The sequence below is a fragment of the Mus caroli genome, chromosome 6 (assembly GCF_900094665.2).
Source record: "Mus caroli chromosome 6, CAROLI_EIJ_v1.1, whole genome shotgun sequence".
Taxonomy (NCBI): Eukaryota; Metazoa; Chordata; class Mammalia; order Rodentia; family Muridae; genus Mus; species Mus caroli.
The window spans coordinates 81,647,142-81,659,585 of NC_034575.1; the positions used below are offsets into that span (position 1 = coordinate 81,647,142).

Sequence of the window (12,444 nt, forward strand, 5' to 3'; positions counted from 1 at the left end):
GACTGCACCCAGGGCCTGCAGCAGAGCAGAAATCCAGCCAGCATAGTTCCAGGACTCCCCTGGAGGCTTTGGGTGGCTTCCACTGGCCCCATCCCACACATGAGAGGGCAGAAGCCCCATGTAGTGTGGGGGAAGGAATCTGGAGTCTAGTCAGGCGACTTAGGGGGAACCATACATCTAACAAGAACTGGAGAGTGTACAGTGGCCAAGCCAATGAAGCAACCCCTTTTTCTTCCTGAATCTCTGAAGCATTTCCACCTGNAGGAAGTCTTCTTAGATTAAGAAGGGAGATCACTTCTAAGATTTTTTAAAGATGTCCCTGTCAGTTAAGCAGCAGGCATCCTAACGGTGCTGTAAGACACAGTCACTCACTTTCCAGTAGAGTAGCAAAGCAGAAGCTATTTCTATTCCCGCTGTGACAGCTCATCCTCTCAGTCAGCTCAGGAGGGCCTGTAATCACCTGTGGTGTATCTTAAAGGGGTGAGGTTGGAATGAGAAGAGCCACACTCATGGGCAGCACTGAGGTCCCAAACTGAATACAAAGAAGGTGAGGCAGCAAGCACTGCTGCCTGCTTCCTGACTGGGGACACAGTGTGACCAACCAGCTGTCATACCTCCCTAGACATGCTGGGCTGTATCCCATCAAACAGAGAGCCCAGGTAGCCCTTCCTATCTTAGGTTGCTTGTGTCCAGAGCTTTTTGTCACAGAAGTGAAAAAATACACCTGCTTCTGCAGACAGAGAGGTTAAAGTTCAAAGTTCAACAGACAGCAAGATCACAGTTTGAATGCCAGGTACTCAATCCATCCTATGATCAAAACCCAGCATCTGCATGCCACCTCTTTGCTACAGTAAAGTTCCCAAGCCTGTGCCTGTCAAAACATAGAGACTTGATAAAGGCACCTGTTTCTGCAGCTAGCCAAAAGTATCTCTTTGTCATCTCAGCCCCACCTTTGTTGTGAAATTGCCCATATTCCGTGCTTGTTGTGCTTATAGGAAAACAATTTAGGCCATGGAGTGTGCTGTGTGTGTGCTTTTGTGCGCATGTATACATGCATTTGTATGGATATGGAGGTATATACCTGTGACTATGCAGGTATATATAGATGCATGTGTGCATGGTTGTGTATGTATGTGGATGTATATGTACGGATATGAATGCTGGCTGTCCTTATGCACATAGGCACACACATGTATTCCCACACACATGTGCATTGGCATGAATGCATGTGCGCATGTGTGACCATGCTATATTTCACAGACAACAATTCCTGCTTGGTTGTTATGGGAACCACTGTTCTAAAAATGTAAATCCCACTCCATGTGGTCCAGAGAAACCAAAAGAGAGAATGCTCAGTGACAAACACATCTATGGCTCCCAAGGCTACAGCAGGGAATCATGAATTAAGGACCAGCCAGGTCCCAGCTAGTCAGAGGTCCACCAGTCCTATTCTCAGGATCCCACCGTCATGTTCTTTATCATCCTGCTGTTAAGCATCCCTCCTCCTCTCACAGCTTTATGCTCTCTGGCCACCTTTCTTCTCTCTTCCTCCTCCTGTGAACCAGTCTGAACAGTGATTGAATCCTTAAGTGAACTGTGCTGTCTTGCTGAGATGGGGGTCACATTATGGAGCAAACAAGGGTTCCACCCTTGAGGGGGCTCAAAGGTGGGGATGTTTTGGTATTAGATTCTAAGGGAGAGGATAAAGAGATGGAGGTGGCTGGAAGACAATTTAGATTGGACATGGGANGCTTTATCCGTATGTGGTTGGGTTTCTTTTTAAGATTTTATTTTTAGTTATATGTATGTGTGTGTGTCTGAGCCCACACACACAGGTGTGTGTGTGTGTGTGTGTGTGTGTGTGTGTGCATGAGCTGGAGCTGGGGGTAGAGGTACAGGTGGTTATGGGCTGCCATGTGTGTTCTAGGAAGTAAAATCAGGTCCAGTCCAATAGCAACAAGTGCTCTTAACTACTGAGCCATCTCTCAAGTCTTTATGTAAATGATTTTGTTTGTGAGATAAGAGCTTTCTGCACAGCCCTAGCCTGGCTGTCCTGGAACTCTCACTATGTAGACCAGGCTGACCTCCAACTCAGAGATCCACTTTGCCTCCTGAGTACTAAGATTAAAGGTGGGCACCACCATGCCTCAAGCGTTATTTATTTCAAAAATATTCATTTGGTGTGTATACATATATGTGGATATAGACTCGTTCATATGTGCCATGGTTTGTGTGTGGAAGTTAGAGGGCAGCTTTTTTCCCCCACTTTGTTAAGGCACAGTCTTTCCTGATCTATCTGCCTTCCATACTTCATGCTAGCTGTGAACGTCCATGTGATTCTCCTATGCTTTTCTTGTCTCTGCCCCCTCCTATCTTTTGAGAGGAATGCCAGGATTACAGGTTCATGCCACTATGTCTCATCGGGCTTGTGTGGCTATTAGCACTTTTACCTCCAGAGCCATCTCCCTGGCCCAGGTGTAAGTATTTTGGTACAAGGCTAGGTGTCCTGGTCAGTTTGGGTTAAACCACTATTATGTCACAAACGGTGTTTTAGAGCATTTCCACCATTAGTACTGTGTGATGGAATGGAAGGAGATATGAGTCAGGAAATAGTTGGGTAGTTTAAACTGGTTATACTGGTCTCATTTCAAACAGGGGACAGGGGTGAGTTAGGGTGAAAGGAAGTCCAAGGCTTCCAGAGCTTATCTCATCAAAATGTTTATTTCTGGGCCTGAGGATGTAGCTCAGTGGATAGAGGACATGCATAAGATGCAAGAGGCCCTGGGTTCGGTCCACAATGCCAGATAGATAGATAGATAGATAGATAGATAGATGATAGATAGATAGATAGATAGACAGACAGACAGACAGACAGATAGATAGATAGATAGAGAGAGAGAGATAGAGAGATAGAGAGATAGATGGATAGAAAGAAAGATGAGGTAAGGTAAGATAAGAAGAGATAGATACATAGATGCAAAATTTTATAAAGGGAATGGAATTTAGAGAGAGAAAAAATGTCAACACAAAAGCATGAAGTTTGTTGAGTTCAGCCCCTGAAAGGCCTGGGGAGGAAGTCCATTAGCCTGTAAGCCCTTTGGAGAAGGAGGAGCTACCTCTGAAAAATTATAACTACTTACACCCATATGGAACTCCAAGTAAAGGAATTGTCAAATGATTCAGCCAGGTATGGTGTGGCATGTCTGTAATAGCAGCACTGTGGAGGCAGATACTACACAGTGAGCTTGAGGAGATCCTGGGCTACGAGACTCCACCCAGAAAAACTAACAAAAGACTCCTCACCACTGGCTTATAGTCTTAGAGTGCCAGGAAAGGGAAAGATACCTTCAACCTGGGCTACACAGTCCTGCTGCCCAGGTCAATCCCCAATGCCAGATGAGTTTACAAGCTACAAGCAATAACTCATAAAACAATGGATTACAAAGGCGAATGCACAAGATGCCAAAAAATGCCAGACTATTCAGTGGTTAAAGGTACTGGCTGCTCTTCCTGTTGACCTGTGTTCAATCCCCAGCATCCACATTAAGTTAAGCTCACAACTTAACTCCAGTTCCAGGGGATCTGACACCCTTGTTCATGTAGATAAGACACTAGAGCACATAGAATAAAAATAAATTATTTTTNAAAAATAATACAATTTAAAATCATAAAACCAACCCCCAAAACAATAAAAATCAAGCCAAAATAAAAATGAACTGACAGCCCTTGATGCTTTTTTTNATTTCAATTTGGGTTTTCTGATTGACTTTAATTTTCTCCATATCTGGCTTAACATTCTCTTCCTTCAAGGTCCCTGGGGGGTGACCACTACATGGGGACGAAGAGGACTTCTTGGCCAGTCACCAGGATGACTACAAAGTTGCTTTCCTGAGTTCCCCTTTCTTATCTCGTTAAACTTAATAGTAGGNTATGAGGAAATCAGGGAAAGGACGGAGAGGACCACAGTGATGGAACCCAGCAGAAGCTGGCAAGGGCGTTCCGGTTCAGAGACTAGCCACCGACGATGGCCTGTCTATGTGACCTCCTTTTGTTCCGGTGGTGTGGTTTGGTGCTGCTTAAGTTATGGGCCTTTTCTGTCCTGGGATCCAAAGCTGCAGGGTCTTCATGACACAGAAGCCAGAGACATCGATCCAGGATGATGACTTGTCGCAGTGAACATTTGCAAGAGATTACGGATGGACAGAGGGACGCACTGTGGGACACACTATGACACACTACAGCTTCCACGATGAGATTTTTCTATGCTTTGTTTTTTGTTTGTTTGTTTTTTGTTGTGTGTTTTTTAATTTTTAGGGGGGAGGTTGCAAAGGCAGAGAGAGCAGCCAGTACCTTTAACCACTGAATAGTCTGGCATTTTTTGGCATCTTGTGCATTCGNCCTTGTAATCCATTGTTTTATGAGTTATTGCTTGTAGCTTGTAAACTCATCTGGCATACAAGGGGATGGGGGAGNTGAGTGGGGCTGGGATGCATAACTCACAAAGAATCAATAAAACCTGAAGAAAAAGAAGGAAGAGCTGGGCCTCCATGCTCTTCCTTGCCTACTCTGTATAGAAATGAAGTCTGAGGTCATGCCTGTGAGTGTGTATGTCTGAAGGNATAGTCAGAAAGATAATGTGGCTCACCTTTTAGCTCAGGTCTCCTNAATCTACCACTTACCTCTCCGTGTCTGGCAGTCAATCCATCATTTGAGCTCCAAAGGGTTAAATATGGCCCTCTGCAGGCCATACTTCTCAAATAGCATTTCTTTTGGAAGAGACAGCATCAATTTGTCAAAATTAGTTTATTAGACACAAGTCCTCAGTCCTGAGAGAACACTTAATACCTAGGGAGAGAATGACTTAATACCTAGGGCTACAAGTCTCAGTCATTTTGTCTCTGGTCAGCTGTTGGGGTTGCATTTGGGTGACAAAACCTTTCCTGAGGAGACAAAACAGATTCATGTATTCATCCCTGGTAGCGAACCCATGACAGACCAAAATACAGATACCACCAAAGTCCAAGCTGGTGAACCAATGAGTTTTATTGACGTTACTTACAGGAGCAGGCATGACTCAGAGGCAGCTGTATCACCAAGGCCCACTGCAGCATGCATGACACAGCTTGTAAAAGCTGGGAAACGTGGCATGCACTGCACACAGCCTGCCGGCAGCTCAGCAGGCTGGAGAGTGTCTTTTCCAGGCGCTTCAGCTGCTCCAAACCTCGTCCAGGCAGCTTGGCTGATCTCAGGCACCTGATCCAGTCTCTGAGTCCTCTTGGCTGCTCACCTAGTTGGAGTCTTTGCAACTGGGCTCAGGCTTACTCTGGAAGAAAGGGAGGGGCCTAGTGCATCTGTTTAGTTTTTTGGGAGGTAGTGAGGCTTTGTTGTTGTTCACCTCCTTGCTTAAGGAGTTCCCCTGCAGGGGGCAACGTTTTTAATCTCAGGTTACTGGAGGGCAAGCATATGGGGGAGGGGTGCTGAGAAAGCAGGAGCACCAATCCAGGCGTCTGTCTGAGGTCTTTCCTGGTTCAAGAGGAGCTGAGGGNCAGGAGAGAAATCAGTTGGTAACATGCTTGCCTTGGCAGCATGACTTAAATTCCAGCCCCAGAACCTATGCTAAAAAAGAAAATCTGGGCANATTATAATACCTGAGCTGGGGAGTCAGAAACAGGGGGATCCCTGGCCTTCACTGACAGGACAGTCAGCCAGGTCCAGTGAGAGATTGACCTTATCTCAAAAACCAAGACAGAGTATTTCTCTCTTGTTATATCTCCTACTCTGGGGATGTTTTCCCTTTTCCTTTAAGAAAGCTACATTTCTTCAGCAAAACAAAATAACTAAGCAAGATAGATGGTTGCCGAGATGATCAAATTTGCTGTGCTAGCAGGAGGGTCTGAATTTTAATAACCGGTACACACAGTAAAAGCTGAGCATGGCCACTAATAANTTGTAGGTGCATGTAACCCAGGGTTGAGGGGTGGAGGAGACAGGGGCATCTAGGAGATTTACAGGCTGCCTACTCTAGCCAAAACCCCCAACCTTCAGCTTCTGAGGGACTGTATCAGAAAAAATGAGAGAGAGAGAGAGAGAGAGAGAGAGAGAGAGAGAGAGAGAGAGAGAGAGACTACAGTGGAAGGGGGTTGGGGAAGATGGCCTGGTGGTTAAGCACACTTATTACTCTTGTAGGGGGCTGAGGTTTGATTCCCATAACCCATACAGTCTGCCGTAGCCATCTGAAACTCCAGTTCCAGGAGATCTGACACTTTCTTCTGACTTCCGTAGGCACCAAATACACATGCATACATTCAGGCAAAACATTTATGCAACCAAAGTAAATAAAACAAACAAATAAAGAAGCATATGGTGAGGTGTGACAGAGGTCATCTGACATCCTCCTCTGCAAAGGTATGCACTTACAAACGCACATGCACATACATGTACACACATGCAGAGATAGAAACAACCAAAACCCCTAGTAGATGGCTCCTGAAGAACGTTACATAAAGTTGACTTCTAAATATTCTCTCTCCCTGCCTCCCTCCCTCTCTTCCAGAGAGGTCAGCTGAGTTGACCCGCCCTTGCTTTAGCATAGAGCTGTCATTCAGGAGGTGCAACTGTAGGCCTTTTATACAGCCCAAGGTAGAAAAGACTTTGAGGAGCAAATCAAGAGAATAAAGAGGATGTCCCACCTTCCCTATTACAGGATCATGGTTTTCTGTGCCTGCCTGCACTCCCAAACCATAAACGGGTTAACCTGGAAGTAAAGTTTTNGAAAGGGTTTTGACTGTGCCATGAGTTNGGCTGTTTAATAAAAGGACTGTTATCTCCTGGAGGGGGAGGGCCCTTCCAGGAGCCTCTGGCTTGTTCCTCACAGCCTTGGGTCTGGCCTAGATAAACCCAGAGACCCTTTTGGTCTTTACAGCGAGTGATTCTTGAACAGATATATCTGTGGTAGAAAATACTAGCAGAGTAGTCACATTTCACTAAAATGTATCAGCCTCTACTGCCCAGGGCGCCCTCTAGTGCCAAATCTTTCCTGTTTGGAAGGAAGCCTTTTCCAAGGGCATCCTCCCTTCCGGGCTGGAAAGCAAGCTCCAGCCTTTGGAGTTAGGGATAACTGACCCTGGTTGTTTCCAGTTGGATTACACAGTAATCGACTTGCACTGACTGCCTCCTGCTCTGAGATTGGTACTAGAGACTGAGGCCTAGAGGGCATCATGACGTTACTACCTTTGCCTTCCANTTTTGGTTCCAGAAACACTGCTAATCCTTAAGTCAGCGGTGAAGAAGTACATCAATTTATTCTCTTATATTTATGAAATGCCTAATGTGAATCAGTGTCTTGTAGGAGTGTTTGTCAGTAATGTCAGAGGCCTGAATCTCACCATGTGAGTATTTCCTGTCTCCTGGCATATACTGTCCTGGGAGTGAAGTTAAAGAGATCACTGTTAGGAGTTTTCACAAGGCAGATTCGGTAAGCTTTTAGCACAATAATTTTAATTGCAAAAATAAACAGTTTTGTCAAATGCTTGAGAGTAGCGTCTGCTTTACAAAAAATGAACAACAAAAAGGAAATAACCCCAAAGCAAAAACATCACATCCAAAGACTTGCTGGACTTGCTGTACAAAGTTCTTGAGAGACCGGCTCGGTACATCCCCAGCTTGTCTCTGGGGAGGGATAAAGAGGAAGGCGTGGGGCGTACGCCAGTTACAAAAACACTCTCTTCAGTCCCAAGGAAGTGCCTGCTCTGTGGGTGGACCGAGAGGACTGTCCCCAGAGCGGCTGGCTGGAGGAGGGCGGCTCCAGAACAGCGGGCGCTGTCCGCGGAACTCGTGCTGAAGGGCGTGAGCGGCGGGCGCTTCGGGGGAAACTGGAGCTGGACTGCGGGTGGCCCCGGACGTGCGTGGAAGAGGCTGGGAGGGCAGCGGGGAACGAGGGACCGGCCGGACCGTGCCGCGTGCGCCGAGCACCCGGCGCCCCCGACCTACGGGGCCAGCTCCGGTTACAGCGCGGCGAAGGAGAGGCCCAGCGAGTAGAAGCCCAGGCCCTTGAGGCGCTCCTCCGCGCGCGCCTTCTGCTTTAGGTGCACCTTGCTGTGCCGTTTCTTCTCNTCGCTGCGCGCGAAGCGGCGGCCACACACGTCGCAGGCGAAGGGCTTCTCGCCCGTGTGGGTGCGCACGTGCGTGGTGAGGTGGTCGCTGCGGCTGAAGTTGCGCAGGCAGATGCGGCACTGGAAGGGCTTGTGGCCCGTGTGGATGCGCAGGTGGCGGTTGAGCTCGTCGGAGCGCGCGAAGCTCCGCACGCAGCTCTCCACCGGGCAGGCGAAGGCCTTGACATGCGGCCGCGGGCAGAAGCAGCGCGCGCTGCACTTGCCGCCCCGGCGTCCCTTGCGTCGGGCTTTGGCCGCGGGGAAGGAGGCGGCGGGGGATGAGGGCGCGGCCACGCCGCTGCCCCCCGGGAGATCGGCCACCAGGGGTTTGGAGAAGTCCGCCGTGGCGGCACCGCGCAGGCCTAGAGGGGACAGCTGCGCCGGAGGGGCGGCCAGGAACTCTCCGCCTTCGCCGCTGCTCCCTCCCTCCCCGCCCGGAGGGGTCAGCAGCGCCGGGAGGCCCTCGGTCCCCTCCCCTAAGTCACCTGGGGCCAGCGAGAAGGTGTCGTAGGCCCCTGCCGGGTAGAGTCTGGCGGCCGGGCCGGGCAGCTCGGCGGGGCAGCTGATGGACAGCAGGTCCTCGACCTTGGTTCCTACCGCGGAGAAGCGAGCCTCCGGGGTGGTCTGGAAGCTCCCCTGCGACCCACAGTTCCCCGGGATCCCGGGCGACAGCAGCTCCCAGGGGGCATAGGGCCCTTTGAAGGCCGAAGCAGCAGCGTCCAGCGCTGGCGAAGCGGGAGGCGCCCGCAGCCCNGGCTTGACGTCGGGCGGGGAGAGCTGGGGCTCGAACAGGCACTGCGAGGGAGCGCCCGCNGAAGGCGCAGCCTCCCAAAACGCCTCCGGGAAGGCGGCCGAACTCAGATCTGGGGAGTAGAGGTCCGGCAGCAAGGCATCGGGGCCCGCGGGGAAAGGGACATCCAGGGGGGACCGAGACGCTGCCGCCTCGGGACCGGGGAAGGGTGCCAGGCCCAAGATGCCAGACATGAGGTTGAAGAGGGCCTCCGGGTCGTGCGGGTGTTCGGGAACCGCCTGGATGAAGAAGCTGCCGCTGTAGCTGAGGCCCGAAGGGGGCGTGGGTGCAGGGCCCTCCAGGAAGCAGGAGTCTGTTAAGTCCCCCCCGGCACCGCAGCTGCTCAAAGCCCAGCTCAAGAAGTCACCTGCCAAAGGAGGGACCACGCATCAGCCCCGCACACCTCAAAGGGCGTGCCTCGGAGCCTACAGCTGCTACCCCCTCCACCCGAGTCCTCCTGGCGCAAGGCACCCGCAGAGCGCCTCGTGCACTTCCGATCCTGCAGCAGAGGGACCCCCACGGACGCCCCAGGGCGCACACACGCAAGGCTCCCGCATAGGCGCCTGTGGCCTTGGTGGGGGTGGGAATGGTACTGCGCGCTTGGGGACCCCCACCCCCCACCCCGCGCGCCTCTCCCATCACCCTTCATCGCGTTCGGAGTCTTCGAGCTCCCAGANCCGCTCCTTACCTCCAGGATACGCGGCGGCCGAGGGAGCGTCCCTAGCAGGCAGCCGGGGCAGCTCGGGGCTGGCGTGGGCGCAGCCTTCGGTGGGCTTGGAGAGAAGCGCGTCGGGGCCGGAGAAGTCGCTCAGGTGGAGCATGGCGCGGTGGCGGCGGGGCGCCCGGGGCCTCGCTGGACTGGGGCGCGCGCGGCTGGCAGGGAATCCGGGCGCCCCAGTTCCAGGCTCCCGGCGCTTGGCTGGGGCACGAGGGTTGGGGGGCCGCGGCNCCCTGGCTCACCGGCACCTGCCTCGGGCGGCGGCTCCTGGCTTCTCCAAAGTGCAACCGGGCTCCCCCAACCTACAGTCCCCCCACTTATATAGCTGAGGCGGCGCTGGCTCCGGGCTTCCGACTCCCCGGGCCACTGCCATTTCGGGAGGCCCCGGCCCTGGCGCCGTGACGTAAATGACCAAACATGGACACAGGATGTATGCCGGGGACTCCCGAAAAGGAAAGCTCGGCCTGTGACGTTGCTGCCGCCGCCGGGCTCGCGCCGCTGCGTGCGCGCGAGTCCCCAGAGCGTGGAGCCTCGTGTGCGTTGGGCCACGGGTGCGCNCGGCAGGGGCTAAGCTCNGTGTGAGCACCCGGGATGCGTTTTGCCCTCCAGTCCGTAGAATCACTGGTTCGAACCCGCCGTTTCCCACTTAAAACGTTTGTTCCCACCTAATACCAGTTTGGGTTTTTTGTTTTGTTTTGTTTTGTTTTTCACCTGTGAGCTTGCTAAGGAGAGAAATAACAAAATAACATGAAGTCCCNGGAACACTTAGTAGCCCTGAAATGGATAAGAGCACTTAAGTTACAAGCAGGATTGAGTTGCATGAGGACCTGGGTCCTGAAAAAGCCAGATGTGAAAGCACTGGGGGGTGGGGGTGGGGTGTCTGAGATAGTCAGTTCCTTNAAGATCGCCTTTATGTGTGTTTGTGTGTGTGTTTGCTTCCGTTTTAACATTTTACTGTGCTTTGAAAAATTATATATTTATATAAAATATAAATTATATAAAAATTATATAAAAATCGTCATAATGAAAAATTTGATGATGGAGGTGGGCGGGATCAACTAGTATACAAGAATATTCCTTTCTTTTTTGAGACAGGGTCTCACATGCAGCTCTGGATGACCCGGAACTCACTGTGTAGACCAGGATGACCCTGTACTTACAGAGATCCATCAGCCTCTGTCTCTGCCTCCTGAGTCCTGAGAGATATCCTTGGTATGTCATCATGCCAAGTTGAGAGTACATTCTGAAAATTAAAGGTTTCTCTTGCCTTCACTTTTTTTTCTTGAGGTAGCCATGTTGACATTTCTTGAGTAGTTTTGGGGAAAATGTTTTTGTCTATACAAACATTCAAACTATTCTGGAAATTTTTTTTTTTTTCACTAAAACTAGCTGAGAGATTGCATCATGTCTGAAGACAAAGACAGGCTATTTTCTTAGGCTATTTTCTAAGGCTACTGGTTCTCCNTGGCACAGGGAGACCCTGAATAAGGGTTGGATTGGTTCATATCTANGAACACATGGGTAACTTCCAACTTTTTTTCAATTTTTTAAAAAAAGATTTATTTATTTATTTNTTATATGTAANTACACTGTAGCTGTCTTCAGACACACCAGAAGAGGGCATCAGATCTCATTACGGGTGGTTGTGAGCCACCATGTGGTTGCTGGGATTTGAACTTTGGACCTTCGGAAGAGCAGTNGGGTGCTCTTACCCACTGAGCCATCTCACCAGCCCGATACTCAGTTTTTAACAGATAGCTGACAAATTGTGGCAGTCCCATTTCTGCTACCTGCAGGGAACTGGGTGCTTCTGGGATTAAAGACCATTATGCCAATTTGAAATAGCATGTCTTACATTTTAGATTTATTTTTATTATTGTAAATTATGTGTGTGTGNGNGGGNGTGTGTGCATGAGAGTGCAGATGCCCACAGAGCCCAGATGTGCTGCATCCCTCTGGAGCCTAGAGTTATAGATGGTTATGAGTGGCCCAATGTGGGTGCTGGGAACAGTACCTGGGCCCTCTGCAAGAGCAGTAAGTTCTCTTAACTGCTGGGGTACCACTCCAGCCTGAAATAATTTGATCAAACGATCAAACTTATTAGTTTAACATAAAATTGAAAAAGAGCTTCAGTTTCTGGGACTCTGAGCACTGGAGGGCAGGGGTAGCAGGTCTGAGGTAGGGGGCTACTTCATTTCCACTGTCCTCAAAATGGAGACAAATTCCTTGCAGGTTGTGGGCTACAGAAAGACTGTTGCTGTATCTCAGAGAATCCCCTCCCCTTACGCCTTTCCAAGAGTCTGTGTTCCTTTACCAGTTTACGGGATAAACTCAGTATAGCAGAACACTCAGCATCCTCTGTGTTCATCCCCTGGGTTCCTCTCTGGGCTCCAATGGTAGATTTCAGCCACTACTGGAGAGGTACACTTCCATCCTTAGCCACTCCACCCCACAGTGACTTTCCAAGTGCTCACAGAATAAACTCCACCACACGCTCATCTGCAGAACTTGTTGATACACTTGCATGAATCTTCCCAAGTCTACAAGATGGGTGAAGGTTCTTTACATCCATGCACAGTTGTGGTCCCATGATGGCCACAGTTCCAATGCTGTGTTATCAGCACACACGATGTGCNTATGGAAAATACAGAAGAGGGGGTGTTGATGCAGCTCAGTTGTGGGTGCTTGCTTAGCACCCACATCCCTACATAAACTAGGTGTGATGTTTCACATCTGTAATCCCAGCACTGTGCAGGCAGAGGTAGAGGAGGTTAGAAGCTCAAGGC

At 50.2% G+C, this 12,444-nt stretch overlaps 1 protein-coding gene across 1 annotated transcript; it reads right to left on the reverse strand.

The window, feature by feature from the left end:
* Positions 1 to 7,475: 7,475 nt before the first annotated feature.
* On the reverse strand, positions 7,476 to 10,393 carry Egr4 (early growth response 4). The gene is made up of 2 exons (XM_021165764.2): positions 9,629 to 10,393; positions 7,476 to 9,307 (listed from the first exon to the last, which is right to left on the reverse strand). Exons 1-2 carry the CDS (start codon positions 9,759 to 9,761, stop codon positions 8,004 to 8,006), a joined length of 1,437 nt encoding a protein of 478 aa, XP_021021423.1. The 5' UTR covers positions 9,762 to 10,393; the 3' UTR covers positions 7,476 to 8,003.
* Positions 10,394 to 12,444: the final 2,051 nt, after the last annotated feature.